This window comes from Propithecus coquereli, unplaced genomic scaffold, assembly GCF_000956105.1.
Source record: "Propithecus coquereli isolate 6110/MARCELLA unplaced genomic scaffold, Pcoq_1.0 Scaffold28, whole genome shotgun sequence".
NCBI lineage: Eukaryota > Metazoa > Chordata > Mammalia > Primates > Indriidae > Propithecus > Propithecus coquereli.
Window position 1 is genome coordinate 13315594 of NW_012148396.1, and position 17512 is coordinate 13333105.

Consider the following 17512-nt stretch of genomic DNA (forward strand, 5'->3'; position numbering starts at 1 on the left):
TTATGTGTTACATGTATTGCAGATACTTCTGCTTGTGGCTTTTCTTTTCACTCCGACAGTGGTGGTTTTGGATAAAATGGTCTTAATTTGAATGTAGTCTTTGTTTTTTATGATTAGCATTTTTTGTATCTTTTTAAAGACATTTTTCCCTACCTACAGGTCATGAGGTCATTCTCTTACATTCTCACTTAAGGGTTTAAGTTTTGCCTTCTGCTTTAAAATCTGTGATGCTCCTGGAAATGGGTTTTGTGTGTAAAGTGAGATGTGGATAAAGCTTTTCTTTCCCCTTGTGGAGTAACCAGTTGTCCCTCATCCCCATGGCTAAAGGGCTCCTCCTTCCTCTGCTGACCAGGCTGTCACCTGCTGTCCGCAGCATCCTGTGGGTGCACCAGTCTGTCTCCTGGGTTTCTGCCACATCCCACCGGTCCGAACATCTGTCTCGGCCATAGTACCATGTTGTTTTACTCATTGCAGCCCTCTTGTAATTCTTGGTACCTGACAGGCACGTCTCCTTGCCTTTCTCCTCTTCATGAGGACGTAGCCACTTCACAGATCTTCGCTCTGCCCTGTGAGTTTCAGAAGCGGCTTGCCAGGTGTATTGAAGAGGCACGTTGGCTTGTCCAGGGTAATTTCAGTCCTCCTCTAGACCTATCTGGGAGACCTTTGCTATGTTGCTTCTTAAAGCAGCCTCTTACCTCCAGGTCCCTGGGGACTTTGTGGAAGCAGAGTCGTGTTTTGGGAGGGCAGTGCTGGGGCGCCTTGTACGCAGTTCAGGGTGTGGCAGTCAGACTGCCAGGCCTCTAGGGGCTGAGCCATGGGATCAGCTGTCATACACTAGTGTATGTGGAAAAAGAATGTGTTGGCTCACATGTCAGGGGAGTCCAGGGTCAGGCATAGACACATCTGGGAGCTGACAGCCTTCATCAGACCTGGGTCCTTCAGCTCCCCTCTGTCCCTGCACGCCCAGGAGACCTTTTCTGCAGCAGCCCAGACCCTCGTGGTCCCAGCCACCCGTGGGCTCAGTGGGGACCCCAAGTGAACAGCCTCCCCACAGTGGGAGCAGTGGGCGTGAGACAGAGAACCCACCTGAGTCATGGATCAGCAAGAGGCTGATGTCCAGGGCAGCCTCACTCTAAAAACATGTTCACCAAATAAATGTGAATTTCTAAAAGCCAGATAAACTAGGACAAATTCCTTTAAATGATAATTTCTCATCTTGAATTTTAAATATTTGATATAGGCAGTTCCCTTCATGGGCAGCTTTTTCAGAACACACAGTGTGAAAGTACGATCTATCTCTAGTCTGTTGTGTGCTGCTGTAAAAATACCTGCGACTGAGGGAGTCAGAAGAAGCGTGTGTGGCTCACGATTCTGCAGGCTGGGAAGCCCCCAATCAGGCAGGTACGTGAGGGTCACGTGGAAGGGATGGCAGGTGGTGCACAGCATAAACACGAGGGCAGCTTCGTGTGCAGGCACCTGCTGTGGGGGAACGAACCTCATCACCTCTCAAAGGCACCAGCTCCCAACACCACTATGTTGGCAATTAACCTTGCACTTGAGTTGGTGGGAACAAACCATGTCCCAGCTGCAGCATCCGTGTGTGTCCAGGCCTGAAGGTGCTGGCCTCGGGTGGGGGCAGGGCAGGCTGAGCCTTCCTGAGGGCACAGCCTTGCAGAATACATTTGAGTAGTGGCAGGGAGCCCTGTGCCACTCTCCTTGGCCTGAGAGCTCCAGCGTAAGGTGGGTGACACCTATGGTGAGACAGCTGCCCCGGGGCCCGTCCCTTGAGGCTGTGGTGGCTGGGACTGGCACCAGGATTTGGTTTTATTTTAGAACAAAAGTTGATCTTGTTTTGAATCTGTACATTGGGTAGATTCATCTTCCAGCCTTCTGAAGGATTGTTTCATGCTGTTTTTTAAATCCTGTTCCCTAAACCCAACCTGAAAATTCTGGTAATACAGTTCTTCAGTGCGTATGTCGCGTGCATGCGTGTGTGTGATTAATCAACTCTGTTTTAGAATGGTTTTAGACTGCTCGTTTGCTTTCCATGCTGGTTTTTATAGCTATTCTCACTTTTTCTGGTTTGGTTTGGGGGCAAAAGTTTGAGCTCAGTGATGGTGGTGCCTGCGTGGCCCACCACACCCCACATCCCATCCTCTATCACTGGCCGAGCTGCCGTGTGGGGGCCTGTCACCTCATCTAGCCAGGCCAGCTGCTCACAGGTGGGCCCATCGCCCCTCCCTGCTCTGCTTTTCCCACTTGGTGGAAGCATGTCCTGCACACTCTGCATGTCAGATGATATGACGCTCGTCCTTCCTGTAGCCACTCATCCTTCCTGCAGCCACTCAGTGCTCCCCGACGTCACTCAGTGCTCCACAATGTCACCCGTGTGCACGGTGTGCTGTCACTATCTGGTCCCTCTTCTTCCCCTGTCTTGGTTGTCTGCTCCTCCCCTGGATCAGAGGCCCCAAGGGAACAGGCCACCTGCAGTCGCTCCAAGTTGGCTCCTGGGACGCATGTCCCAGTGAAGAGCCCAGGGAGGCTGCTCGGGTGCTGGTCTTCGGGATGGAAGGTGCGTGTGGGGTGCTCAGTCTACATTCTGAGTGTCCTGATGGCAGGTGGTGGCTGACTGGCAGCTGGCAATAGGTTTATAAGTGGCAGCGGGGCATTGCTTGATGAGTATGGAAAAGTCTTCTCTTTTTCCTTTTAGTGTTTGGGGAGATCTGAGGAGGTAGAATCATTAGTGGTGTATGTCTTGGCTTTCTGATAGCCATTTCTTTGTTCAATCATTGATTTCATTACTATGGGATTCTAGGATTTCAGGATGAGTGTAGAACAGGAGGCTCTGAAAGCTCCTTACCGTCCTCGGCCTGCCCTGCGGTGTGATTCTCCACAATCTGGAGAGGCCCTTCCTGCGGTCCGAGAGCTCTCACGCCTGCAGGTGGGCAGCGCTTGCTCTGTGTTGACCGTCTTCAGGTCCGTGGTGGGTGTAGGGGGGCTCTGCAACCTCTCTACACAAGCACTGTTCTGAAGAACGGACCTCGTGTAGGGCTATTACCTCTGCAGAGGAGTCTGTGATGCAAGAGCAGGTTCAGGGTGTTGGCTCGCAACATTCTGGGTTCTGTGGGCAACGAGCCAATGCTGGGTACCAGGGTGATGCTTCCCGTTCCTCTCGCCTCCTGTGCTGTTTGCAGATGTGCCCACTGTGTGAGTGCAGTGGAGTCTTGTTCTAACTGTGGTTCTTAAGAGGCTGGTGTCAAATTAGCAGGGCGGGGTAGAGGGTCTGCTGGCCGGTAAGTGCTAAAAAACAGAGTTCAGTGCTGCTACTGACCTGTGTCTATATTTAAATTAATTAAAAGTAACTAAAATTCAAAATGCAGTTCCTCAGGCACACTGGCCACATTCCAAGTACTTAATAGCCACATGTGGCTGGTGGCTACTGTAGTAGACGACACAGATTTGGGATATTTTCGTCATCCCAGAGCGTTCTCCTGACAGGCCACTTAGAGTCTATTTTACACTAAAAGGCAGAGATGAACCTTGTTTGCAGCACCAGGTTTCTGTCTTTGCAGTGAGGTACACTTCCTGACGTTCTCTTTTCGTCTAGTCTTTAGAAGAAGTGTGTGACCTGTTGCACGCAGCTCCTTTCCAGAACATCTTGCCACGAGTCCATGTGAAAGGTGAGCCTGTGCGTCCCCCAACCAGGGTGTCGAAGCTCTCCTGTGCAGGTGTGGCCAGAGCCGCAGGCCAGCGCGGATCATGGGTTTGCTGCCTGTTCAGTCATAACCGGGGGCACCCGGGAGAGTGTGTAGAACCTAGTAAAGTGCATTTCAAGGACCTGAAACATTTATGGCTGAAGTGATACGTTTAGATTTGCTTCAAAATAGCATGGGCAGGGGGAGTTGGGTATATATGAAATGAGAGTGGCCATGAGTTGATAACCTTTATAGTGGATGATGGGTATGGAGGTTTACTGTACTATTCTGCTTTCGATGACATTTGGAATTTTCAGTAAGTTTTTTTAAAAAGTGAATACTGAGCAGAAAATCAGTCCTGACAGTTTGAATTAAAAGATCAAATGAGACGGCCAGTTCTGTAAAAGAATTTTCAAAGAGAATCTGTATACATAATGTTAACTTAAAAATCTTGGTTTTTTTTTTTTTTTTAACAAATTCAAACTTTTGCAATTATTCTTTCATACAAAGGAGCAGAATATAACATTTTTTTCTACTGCAGAGGGGGAGAGACTTGATGCCAAAATGAAAAGACTCGAATCAAAGTACGCCCCGCTGCATCTTGTTCCGCTGATCGAAAGGCTCGGGACCCCTCAGGTAAAGGCGCTGTGACAGCTGTGGCAGTGGCAAGCTGGGCATCCGTATGGCCGTGTTGGGACGCAGAAGGGAAGGCATTGCAGGTCCAGCAGGCTGCTCAGCCCCTTGGGCCTCAGTGTCACGGGGTGGGTGTGAAGCTTAAATGAGCCAGTACGTGTACGGGGCCTAGCACGTGACCTAGCATATACTGTTGGTGTCAAATTAGCAGGGAGGGGTAGAGGGTCTGCCGGCTGGTAAGTGCTAGAAAACAGAGTTCAGTGCTGCTACCAACCTGTGTCTATATTTAAATTAATTAAAAGTAACTAAAATTCAAACACAAACAATAAATGTCACTTGCTGTTGTCACTGTCCATCCCTTAATGAAGAAAGCTTTTTCATAGTTTTTAAGAACAGTAGAAATAGGGGCAGGAGGCAGAAGGCAGAGTTCTACAGTTATCTATCAGCTCACACTGTGCCGGGGTTCTCAACCTCAGCACTGTTGCCGTTTTGGACCAGATAATTCTCTGTGGTGGGAGCTGTCCTGTGCATTGTGGGATGTGTGTGTTGTGTCCTGTATAATGTGGGATGTGTGCATTGTGGGATGTTTAGCAGCATCACTGGCCTCTACCCACCAGATGCCAGTAGACCTATCCCAAGTTGTGACAGTAAAAAATGACTCTGAACATTGCCAAGTGTCTCTTGGAGGCAAGATCACTCCCAGTTAAGAATGGCTGTATTCAACTCCCTTTGACTGTAAAATATATTTAATCTTATAAGACACTTAGGTAATTGCTGACACAATTATTTTGTTGATGCTTCTAAAATCCTCTTCTGCAGGTAAGATGGTTTTCCATTAAGATGTAACAGAACTGGGGTAGTGTGATGTCAGAGCTTTCCTGCTGTGGCCCATGAATTCCACTGCTTGTCCTTTCTGTAGCAAATTGCCATCGCCAGAGAGGGGGACTTGCTGACAAAGGAACGTCTCTGCTGTGGTCTGTCTATGTTCGAAGTAATCTTGACGCGGATTCGGACCTTCCTGGATGACCCCATCTGGCGTGGGCCTCTGCCCAGCAACGGGGTCATGCATGTGGACGAGTGTGTCGAGTTTCACAGACTGTGGAGTGCCATGCAGTTTGTGTACTGCATCCCTGTGGGGACACACGAGTTCACAGTCGAGTGAGTGCTCAGTGGGACACTTTGGGGCAGGGCAGAGTTCACGGGAGAGGGAGGAGCTGCTGGGGAGCAGGTTGGGAAACAGAGGTAGGTGTTAGGCTAACACAGCGACTGCACTGCTGGGAACGTGGACCAGAAACTTGCTGCGCTGCTTTAAGCCTCCTAAGTGGGGCTTCTTACTCGATGCCAAGAGCCGACTCAGGGCTCTAGTATGCAGGAATCTCTGAACCCACTTCAAGTGTGTGCAAACTGGGTGTGCATTTTTCTAGGTGGGAGTTTCATAAAGTCATTCTTCACAGAGGGGCTATGATCTAAAAAAGGTCAGGAAAGAGCATACCAGAGGAACTGAAAAAAGGTTTTACCAAAAATAAGGAACAGTCACCTGCTTCTCAGCACTCTCCCGGCTGTGGAAGTTGACCACGTGGGCAAAGACAGTAACGCAGATGGCTTGGCCAGTGACGTGTGGAGACAGACTCAGGAAACTTTGCAATTTCTTGTTCATCTCATTCTATTTATTGCTTTTTGTTTCCAGGCAGTGCTTTGGTGACGGGCTGCACTGGGCTGGCTGTATGATCATTGTACTTCTCGGGCAACAGCGGCGTTTTGCTGTACTGGATTTCTGCTACCATCTACTTAAAGTTCAGAAACATGATGGCAAAGATGAGATTATCAAAAATGTGGTATGTGGAAAAAGTCTTCCACCATATGCAGACCTTTTGCAAAAGTGTACTTGCTATTTAAGTTCTTGTTTCTGGGGATGTTTTTCATTGTAGTACATAAGGTACCACCACCTGAAGCTTTCTTTTCATTCCCAGAATGAATCTAAATATAATTGTCAAGTAAAGCAGTCTGGCAGATAAAATACTAACTGCTCCATTTCCTAAGTACTTACATCTACTTCATATCTCACCTTACAGAATATAGGATCTGTGTTTTCTGAATATTGGCATACTATTCCAGTCTTCTGGCTTCCTACAAGTCAAAGTGTGGTTGATTGCTTTTAAGATCATTTTATGGATTCCTTGTAGCTGAATTCTAGAAAATATTTAGCCATTATCTTTTCAAATATTTTAACCTTTCTTCCATTCTCTCTACTCTTTTCTTTCAGGACTTCAGTTACACACGTTAGACCTTCTTATACTGTTCTCCACATCCCTCACCCTGTTGTATTAATTTTCTCTTGCTCCCATAACAAGTCACCACAGGCTTAGTGGTTTAAACACCATTTGTTATCTCACAGTTCTCTAGGTCAGAAGTCTGGGCACAGCATGGCCCAGCTGTGTCCTCCACTTACAGTCTCACAAAGCCCAAATCAGCGTGTCAGTGGGGGTGTGTTCCCCCTGGAGCCTCTGGGGATGAATCTGCTTCCAGGCTCACTCAGGTAGTTGGCTGAACTCAATTCCTTGAAGTGGGAGGACTTAGGTCCCCTCCCCTTTCATGCTTTACACGTGGCCCCTCCAGCAACAGCAGCTCGAGCAGTCTCCACTTCTAATCTTCCGACGTTCACTTCTGCCACATCTCTTCTGCCTCCAGCTAGAGAATGTTCTCTGCGCATGTGATTAGATTGGGTCCACCTGGACAACCCAGGATACGCTCTCTACCTTAAAGTCCATAACCTTAGCCTCACCTGCAGGGCTCCTTTGCCACGTAAGGCAGCACACTCGCAGGTTCTAGGGTTGGGCGTGGGTGTCTGAGGGACTGTTCTGCCTTGCATGCCCCCATGTCCTTGGCTCTCAGGGCCGTATCCAGAGTGCTTTCTTCAGATGGCTCAGGTAATTCATTCACTTCAGCTGTGTCTGATCTGCTGGGTTTTTATTTTCAAAAATTATTTTTTTAAAGTTCATTTTGGTTCTTTAAATGGGTAATTTTATCTTAACTGAATTTTTTTTCCATCTCTTATTTCTTTACACATTTCATGTAATTTATATTTGATATCTTTTAATTCTAGTATCTGAAGGCCTTGGGGGTATCTGAAACATTTCCTTGTGTATTAGATTTTTTTATTTGGGAGCTCTTATTTGATCAAACTTAATTAGATTGCTTTCCTCCCAAGAGCTGCATTTTCTGCTGCTCTTCTCCAGGGGCTGTTACCAGCCTGGGTCACGTTAGTCTAATCAGAGGGTCCTGGCTTCACAGTCCCCAGGTGTAGCCCAGCTGTCTCCTCACCCTGCTGCTGCTGTTAGCGTCTGCGCCTGAGGAAGCCCTGGCTTGTGCTTTCCCACCTGCACAAGCAGAACCAGCAATGCTTTCATGAGTTTTCACTTTGTGTGTATTCCTTATCCAGGTCTGTTACAGAAGGAGGGTCTGTCAAAGCATCCTGTGCACAATATTACCAAACTGGAAATCTAAAATTTGTATTATATTAGTTTACTGGTCTTTCTCCACTCACCGTATCATCATTTCCCAGCTTTTTATCAGGCAGTAGGTTTTTAATTGCTGATTGTTGAATGCTGCATAGGCTTGTAAGTTGTACAAATGAGTGAATCCACAGCAGCATGAAACCAACAAGAGAAATATGTTTAAATTCAAAATATATTCATTGTTCCAATAGTTGCATTAAAGAGATAGTATATGTCATTACCATTTGCTGTAGTTTTTCTGAGAAAATATGAAAATCCTGACATTTTGAACATGACAAGTATTAATAGTAAAACCTCTTGACTTTCATTGTCGTAGCCTTTGAAGAAGATGGTGGAGAGAATTCGCAAGTTCCAGATTCTCAATGATGAGATCATCACCATCCTGGACAAGTACCTGAAGTCAGGGGATGGGGAGAGCACACCTGTGGAGCATGTGCGCTGCTTCCAGCCACCCATCCACCAGTCTCTGGCCAGCAGCTGAGGGCACCTGCCTGGGCCGAGGGCATTTGGTAACTCTAATGGCATGTTTTTCGTTCTGTAAACTATTTAGTGAGATTTTTAGGGACTATTTTTCAGTATCTCTGTACCTGTTAAAGGGGGTGCTTCTTAATTTTATAAAATTGACTTATTTTTCTAGACTAAGATTGTATATTGCTTTTGGTAACTAGGAAGTCTGAGAATACTGGCTGCTGGTTGTTGCCATTGTGTTCTTACAAAATTATTCTCAGTTTTTCTACGGAATGTTCTAGCAGCTGTCATAAAATGCTGCTGAGTGCATTCATTTATCTCTTCTTACAAAACTTAATACCAGCTAATGTATTAAAATTCTTTACCAATTACCATTAATGATTAACTATTTAGCTTTTGTTTAGGGATTTTTCTGATGGTCTTTTATGAACAATCTTTTCTAAGTCATTGTTCCCCTCCCTTTTTTGTGGCAGTGTTTCAGAAAATAGTGAACTTGATTTATCTGCTTCTACTAAATCCAGTTGTGACAAAATCTAATTTGTGAGGTATGACTTAAATAAAACTAATGAAATTTATTTTTGCTCATTCCTTCACTCTACAACCCTGTGTGCAGCTTGGCTTGGGCTAGGTACTCTAATTATCTGAGCTCATAGGCTGGGCCCAGGTCAGAGTCCAGGGCACCTCCAGGGTTACAAGGTAGGACAAGATTGTGCTATTCAGCACACGGCTTTTCTTGCCTGCACACGTGGTTAGCTTTATATTTAGGTTTCCACAGGCAAATGAGATGTAAAACAGCAGTTGTGCCGGCCACTCCAGCACAGGAGAGCTCTAAGTGCCTCTATGTTACAAGTGACTTGGAGAGGCTGGCAGCTTGGGAGAAGGAGACTGACCTGGGACAGCAGGTGATGCACAAAAGGGACACAGGAGAATTTGAGTCCCATCCCTAACAGCCCTCAGCTGGCCTTCCCAACTACTGGGTGAATTGAATTGCTTCATGTGGCTGGAGTTAGTTCATGTGATCTGTCAAAATGAAAGATAATCAGAGTCTAGTATACTATTAGAGTCATAGAAATGGATAAGAATTGAGAAACTAAAGCCAAATTTTAAAGTATTAAGGCAACAAGTTTCTGAAAATCCTAATCGAATGGAAAAAAGTGTCTATTGTAAGTAAATAATACAGACAAATACAAGACTAACATTATTAAGCGAACTTATTTTACATCTTAACCTGGCAGTCATTTTACATAGAGTGTCACAAAATTCAGCAATGCTAAAATTTTCTATGGATGCCATATTGCCATAAAAAGTAGTACCTTCCTATGCCTTTGGAAACTTAACACCGAAGTCTAGGAGCATCAAGCATGGCACAGAAAGCATATGAACTGTTGTACTGTTGACCCTGAGTTACATGAAGTTTAACAGAACTGTTGTTTATAAAGTTAACTAAAGATGTTGCTTTTGGTAATGTGAATTAACCCTGGGGCCAGCACTGTGCTACAGATTAAGAGGTGATATCCGTGCTCACCCTATAAAGTACAGAATATAATGAAAAATTACTGTAATTAGTAACTGTATTATCAAGTTTTATAAGACAATTATATACCAAATAAAATGAATACTTACGTATACGATAAAGTACTATAAAATGTTAATAAGAGTTTATTAGTTTTACTTAACCTATGCATTCTCAGTGATGGTCCTGCCACCCCCAAGGGAGTGAAAATTGGTTCTTTTATGTACAAAGCACAGATACAGTACATAAATATATAGTATATCTGTGGTATTAAAATTACATGGGGGTTTGACTGGGTGCAGTGGCTCACACCTGTAACCCAGTACTTTGGGAGGCCAAGGTGGGAGGATCGCTTGAGGATACGAGTTTAAGACCAGCCTGGACAATATAGCAAGACCCTGTCTCTACCAAGAACAAAAAAAATTACATGGGAAGGAGGCAGGAAAAAGTATCTAAAACAGCTCCTGGGCTCCCCTGCCCATGGTGCAGCCAACGGAGGGCTGCATGGGATGTCAGCACCACAGGCAGGGGAGCCCTGGGAAGTGCCGAGGGTGACTCAGTGCTGACCCGTCACTGTGTAACCAGGCAGGAGCAGCAGACTGGGATAGGCCTGAGCCCGTGTCCTTCCCACCACCCAGGTAGAAATTGGCTCTTTAAAAAAAGTGTGGATAGAATTAATCAATGGCTAGGGGTGGAGAGGTTTAAAGCTGGATAGAGTTCATTACACCTTTTTTATTATTCTACTTTTTTTGCATATATGTTCTTTGAAATTTTCCATAAGCATTTTTTTGTAAGCATTTTCTAAATAATAGCAAAATTTATAGTGGTCCCAACAAACTCTTAAGCAAAGTAAAATACTTGGTATTTTACAAACATTTAAATTTTGTTCTAAGCATTCAGACTTAGAAAAGAATATTGTTTAGACTTGTCTTTTTATCATAACATGAGCTAAACGTAAGAAATAACCCTAGTCTTCTGATTTTATTTCTCAGAGTTGTTAGGTTTAAATGACAATATAACTCATTATGAAAATATACTGAAAAGTATAAGAGTTGATGTAAAATGGTAATCAAGGTTCCCAGGATCACAGGATTAGAGGAACTAAAGAATAAACCCAGTCAGGCTGCAAAGCAGAGCCCCGCCAAACAGACACAGGGTACCCTGGTTCGATAAGGTGCTGTTCTGAGAAGGCCATCGAATGCACACAGGAAACCGGATTTGTGGTGACAAGTGAGAGCCTGAGAAATACTTGGGATGATTTACTACCTTTTTTTGTTTTGTAAGAGTTTACTTCATTCAGTAACTTAGTTTTTCCTTAAACTAACATTTCAAAACTAAAATCATTCATCAGACAGGTAAGGTAAATCACGGGATCATGTACTGGGATAATTTTGTTCTTTCTTAAAATAAAAAAGCCATAATTGTATGGTCAGGGATTGGTGGAGTGGGGATGACAAATGTACATTTCAGACTTTCATCACCAATGAAAAAATAAAGCATTTTTAATAGATTTAAGACTATCATTAGTGCATTTAAATTTTGGAGAAGGAATCAAAATGTAAAATACCTCTACAATAATACAATGTTAACAGAAACTGGTCATGCACTTGAAGTCATTTTAGTGAGCTACCATCATTTAAAATATAAGAAAAGTAATTTCCTGGTCCAAATTATTAATAGTTAAACCTTAAAAAAGATTGTCTTTAAAGAACATTTGAGGACAATGCTTTTTCAGACACATTCTGATAGTCAAAATCACTTTAAACAGAATTATAGACTGACCTTTTAATTACGCCTTTCTTAAAAAGCTGCCAGATTTCCATTTCTTCGGGAGATATTTTCACCATTGTGTTGTTCGATTCCACAGGTTAAGCTTTCTTCATTATTATTAAGAACTTCATACATATTAGAGAGACTGCCATTCATTGCTTTTTCATCTTTTCGGAAAGACACAGGAAGAGTTGCTAGACTAAAGCTGACGTCTTTAAAGGCATGCAACAAGAATATTCCCACAATGATTGTAAAAAAGCCACTCAAAGTACCAATGACATCATCAACCGGCATATCTTGCCACTCCTTAAAAAGAATAGCTGAACAAGTTAAGACTGATGTTGTGAAGAACACGTAATATATCGGCGTCACGAGGGATGTGTTGAATATGTCCAGGGCCTTGTTCAGGTAGTTGATCTGGGTGCTCACGCAGACCACCAGGCTCAGCAGCAGCAGCCAGGCCAGCGGGCGCTGCAGCACAGGCTTCCCAGCAAATAGCTCCTTGATGGCGATGCCCAGGCCCTTCACACAGGACACGGAAAACGCCCCGATTACAGAGCAGATTGTTATGTACACAAGGATGTTTGTCTGTCCATGGCGAGGACCCACCACGAAGATTAGTATCAAGGCCACAATGACCACAAGTGTTGCAAAGACCACAAAACCTGGGGGAGGCAAAGAAAAGTTATATTTAATCAAATATTCAGTCAGATGTTCTTAAACACAGAAAATCCAAAACAAAATACAATAAACTCTTACCGGAAGGAGAAAAGGCATAGCCAGAAAACACAAATCGGCTTTATTTTTGCTGCCCAGCAAAAGTATCCCAAGAATTTAGTTAGTTGTACACGCTGAAAGATTAAAACCTACTTCATATTCACAAATTGTTATTCCACTGACATTTCTTAAGTTGCATCTGATGCCTACTTAAGTGCTCTAACAAGGCACGGGGGACAGGTGGGATCAGAACAGGGACAGACACTAGAGGGAGAGTAATCATGAGGTGGCCTTGAGTGCTCAACAATTTATAGATGCTGAAAACAGAAGAGTTAGTTTTTCAGAAAGGGGGCAAAAGTTTTTAATATTTAGGGACAACTACTGGAATAAACAATTAGAGAACGTAAAAATATCGTGGGCATTCTGGCTGAACATGGAGAACTGAAGCCAGCATGATAAAAGCCAATGACTGCAGCACTGTCGACCAGGTACTTTTCTCAGTAATTTGCACTCAACTACCCTAAAACACAGATACTACTAAACACTTACATGTTAAGATGAGGAAACTGAGGCACAGAGCAATGACATGCATTTACTCTGTTCCTTCCTCAAATTCCACTAATAAACAATACCAGGATTTCCAAAGAAGCAAATACACAAAAAATAGGAAAGGAGATACAGCAACAATATTTTATAAGTCAGAAAGCAGAGGACAACTAATAACTGATAGATTAATAGCAGATTCAAGAAAGCCAAATCCTATATTAGCAGTGATCAAAGATTAAAAAGTGACTCAGTTTGCAGCACAGAATGCTCAAAGGTACAAAGTACCTCTGAAGTGGGGGTGAAAGCAAGACTGACAATGAGGCCTAGCTGCAAAGTCCATTCAAGAAGCAATGAGACTCATGTCTAGGTCTGGGAGACTGTCCCTCCCCTCCCCCAGCAGACAGTGTCTGCACTGGAGAACACCCAGCCAGGGTAAGATGTACATCTGGGCATTAACCCCTCCTTCCCGACTCCACTCCCTGGATACCTAGGGCCAGGCAGGAAACTGTAAGCTTTTCTGCTGGGGATCTGACCAGCCAAACTTAAATAAAAGGAGGCAAAGACCACCAGGAGAGAGGCCAAAACAAACAGAAAAAAGCAAAGCCTTTGTTTCTTCCATGCAGGCAGAAGAAAACTGTAAAATAAATAAACACTTCAAGATAAATAAACCATCTCCCAAAACCCAAGAAAACTACCATTAATATCCTCAGAGAGACAATAATGAAATACAGACTAATCTTGAACCTAAAGCAACTACAGAAAATGGATGAACTACAAAAACAAAACACAACAAAAAACCCCCAAACAAAAAAGAAACATTTATTTGAGGGCACTAAAGAGCAATCAAAGCAGCCAGGACTTAAGGGGCCAAAATTCAGAAAAAAGAAATATCAGCCCAATCTTTACTTCTGCTTTTTCCCCTGGGGCAACAGCCAATGCAACGGGTAAGGATAGGCATAAAGGCCAGTCAAAACTTGTGGAATTTTCAGTGGACTAGGTAAAAACAAGTTGGAATAAGTTGGAATTTGGGACTGCCTTATTAGCAGGTGGAACTTAATAGGCCAAGATCCAGAAAGGAGGGAACTACAGAGTAGGGAGCCCAAATTTCTGTGTACATTTCTCCCCTTATGGCTTTTGTGGGCACATAACCTGCACAGCCAAAGTCAGAGGAGCCAAGTGGAAAGCCTGGCCAACAGGCCACAGGGCTGAGTAAGGATTTCAGTGGTCTTGTCTTACTGAGGAGCAGGTACTAGAGCTCACAGATCCCCAGGTTAATAGGGCCCAAGTCAAGACCCAAAGATATCAGCTGAGAGGCAGAGGGCTATGAACAAAAACAAAGGTGAAGTGGAAAGAAACCAGACCCAACAAAGCTTTAAAACACCTTCAAGGGGAAGGTGATCTGCTATACTCCTACCCATCTTTCAGAAGAAATTTAAGTACTATCTGAAGGAAAAACACACCACTCAGAACCTTTACGCTTTTTAATATCCTATGTCTAGCATTCAATCAAAAATGATAAAGGACAAAACTAAATGCCTAAAAGCCAAAAGAAAAAATAAACCATAGAAGCAGGGCCACAAATAATCCTGATGTTAGCAAAGACTTTAAAATAACTAAGAATCAAAGAACAAAGCAAACTTAAAAATTAAAAATATAAAAGCAGAAAAAAAAACTCAAAAGAAGGGCTGGAAGATAAAACTGAGGAGATCTCCCAGAAGGCAGAGCAAAAAGGCAATATAGTGAAAATGAGGGGAAAAAAATAAGAAAATTAATGATATAGCTCATGAGTTCCAAATGACAGATGAATAATAATTCAACAAAGAGAAAACAGTAAAGAATAGCAAAGAAGTAATTCAATTCAGTTCCCCAGAGTAAGGCATAAATTTTCAAATTACAAAGACCCATGAGGGCCAGGTGTGGTGGCTCACACTTGTAATCCTAGCACTCTGGGAGGCCGAGGCAAGACAATGGCTTGAGGTCACGAGCTCAAGACCAGCCTGAGCAAGAGCGAGACCATCTCTACAAAAAATTAGCTGGGCGTGGTGGCATGTGCCTGTAGTCCCAGCTACTTGAGAGGCTGAGACAGGAGCTCAGCCTGTCTCGAGCCCAGGAGCTGTGATGATGCCACTGCACTCCAGCCTGCATGAAAGAACGAGACTCTGACTCAAAGAAAAAAAAAAGACCCATCAGATACCTAGCACAATGGACAAAAATGGACCCACATCTAGGCATGTCAGAGGAAATTCCAGACACCAAGGACAAAGAGAACATCCAACATGCATCCAAAGACAAAAAAATTGGTCAGATATAAAAGATAAAGAATCATCCTTTGATTTCTCAACAGCAATATGGTAGGTTAAAGACATTTTGAGATACACCAGGTCTCAAAAACTCCCATCTCCTCTGTGCCCTTTCTCTTCTACCACTACAGCAGCACCACCATTATTAAGGAGTAAATCCAGGATTCGGAAAAGAAGGGATCCAGGAAAAAGCAAATTAGTCAAGGGAATCGCCAGGATACTGCTGAAGGAAAATACAGATGACAACTGCTGGTAGCCTCGAAACAGCCTTGACTGAGGTCAGACAGAAGCACTGGAAGAGATGTTTCTAGAAGAAATAAAACTAAAAATACCACATGTTTGAAATTACTGAGAATAGAAAAGAAACAAAGGGTTAGGGACAGGAGGGAGTGGGAAACATGACTACTATTTCTCATTATCAGCCATATACGACAATTTATCTCTTTATGTGCACATTATATATATATATAAAATTTTTTTTTTTTTGAGACAGAGTCTCACTCTGTTGCCCAGGCTAGAGTGCCATGGCGTCAGTCTAGCTCACAGCAACCTCAAACTCCTGGGCTCAAGCGATCCTTCCGCCTTAGCCTCCTGAGTAGCTGGGACTACAGGCATGTGCCACCATGCCCGGCTAATTTTTTCTATATATTTTTAGTTGTCTAATTTCTTTCCATTTTTAGTAGAGACGGGGTCTCGCTCTTGCTCAGGCTGGTCTTGAATTCCTGACCTCAAGCCATTGTTTCACCTCGGCCTCCCAGAGTGCTAGGATTATAGGTGTGAGCCACCACGCCCAGCCTGCATATTATATTTTGACTGAAGTAAAAACTAAGAAGTAAAACATAGTAACACCAATAAAGCTTTTCTTACCTGGATCACCCAGCTTGTGAGACATTTCATTTAAAGTCTCGATCTCCTCTTCTTTTGGAGCATGAATGACCATAACTGTGGATCCTAGAATACTTAGCAAACACCCAATTTTCCCGTGAAGATTAAGTCTTTCACTTAAAAAGTACGAAGAAAGAATGGCACTAAAACAGGAAGAAAAAAGATCAAGAACTTTAAAATAATCAGCTACTACTCTCATTTTCAAGTATCAACACAACTTGGAATTTAAACCATTGAACTCAAACTAAAACACTGAGCTTATGAAGATTCTGGCTGGCTTTCAATTAAGCTAAAGAATATGCACATTCAATCATAAAATCAGAAAGTTTCTAGGAAATCGTCTGCTTCATTAAACACTACTACCATTTTTCTACTACAAGAAGTCAATATGAAATTAACAATAAAAAGCTAGTTTGTATAAATTTATGTCCTAATTAAGAATCTGTATCTGGCTAGGCATGGTAGCTCAAGCCTGTAACCCTAGCACTTTGGGAGGCCAAGACAGGAGGATCACTTGAGCCTAGGAGTTCAAGACCAGCCTGGGCAATATAATAAGACCCAGTCTCTACAAAAAAATTTAAAAATAAAAAAATTAGCCAGCCATGGCGGCATGCACCTGTAGTCCCAGCTACTCAGGAGGCTAAGGGAGGAGGCTTAAAGGAGGAGGATCACTGGAGCCCAGGAGTTCAAGGCTGCGGTGACCTATGATTGCACCACTGCATTCCAGCCTGGGTGTGAGTAAGACTCTGGTTAAAAAAAAAAAAAAAAATCTGTATCCACTCCAATGCTTAAAATTTGCTCAACCTTAATTTATTCCTACTGGCTGATACATCTTTCTTATGTGTTCATTTATTTATATATAATCCACTTGTTAAGCTATAGTTTAATAACATATAGCTAGTTTTATCCAAACCTAAAAAGAAAACACTATAAACTCATAAATATAATAACAGTACAATATAAAGAAAATTGAAGGTAAAGAGTAATGACTCATACCATAACTATTTTACATAGAGTTTCTTGAAAAGAAAGGATAAAAATATCTATCAATCAACATTAGGACTAGTAACCAAAATCCATACTTCAATATGGGATTGGTTGCTTGGGTTAATCATTAAAATAACACAAACAGGACAAGTCTTAACCACTCCTTCAAAATGAGCACCCCAGGCCAGGTGGAGAAATCTACTCATCACCAACCATGCCCCACCAAAGTGTGTGTACGTACACTGAATGTCCCAATAAATGTTGGGACAAGTGTAACTTGGGATTGTAAAAAAATGAAATCAAAGTAGAACTAGTACTGGCTCTGAATACAACCAAGACAAAGCATTTTGTCCCACAAATCAACAGCTTGGCCACAAACAGGTAATTTTTTTTTTTTTTGAGACAGAGTCTCACTGTGTTGCCCGGGCTAGAGTGCTGTGGCATCATCCTAGCTCACAGCAACCTCAAACTCCTGGGCTCAAG

At 43.2% G+C, this 17512-nt stretch overlaps 2 protein-coding genes across 2 annotated transcripts in view; one reads left to right on the plus strand and one right to left on the minus strand.

The window, feature by feature from the left end:
* CYFIP1 (cytoplasmic FMR1 interacting protein 1) overlaps positions 1-10087 on the plus strand; it is a 107399-nt gene extending 97312 nt beyond the window's left edge. The window contains 5 exon segments of the mRNA XM_012647968.1: positions 3608-3680; positions 4237-4331; positions 5248-5486; positions 6016-6163; positions 8160-10087. Of these exon segments, the coding sequence (XP_012503422.1) occupies positions 3608-3680; positions 4237-4331; positions 5248-5486; positions 6016-6163; positions 8160-8324 (720 nt within the window). The 3' untranslated portion in view covers positions 8325-10087.
* Positions 10088-10753: 666 nt separating this feature from the next.
* The window catches only part of NIPA2 (non imprinted in Prader-Willi/Angelman syndrome 2), an 18738-nt gene continuing 11979 nt past the window's right edge, over positions 10754-17512 (minus strand). Inside the window, exons 5-6 of the mRNA XM_012648105.1 lie at positions 16025-16185; positions 10754-12259 (exon numbers count right to left, since the gene is read on the minus strand). Coding sequence (XP_012503559.1) covers positions 11625-12259; positions 16025-16185 — 796 coding nt within the window. The 3' untranslated portion in view covers positions 10754-11624. The remainder of the gene's footprint in view (positions 12260-16024; positions 16186-17512) is intronic.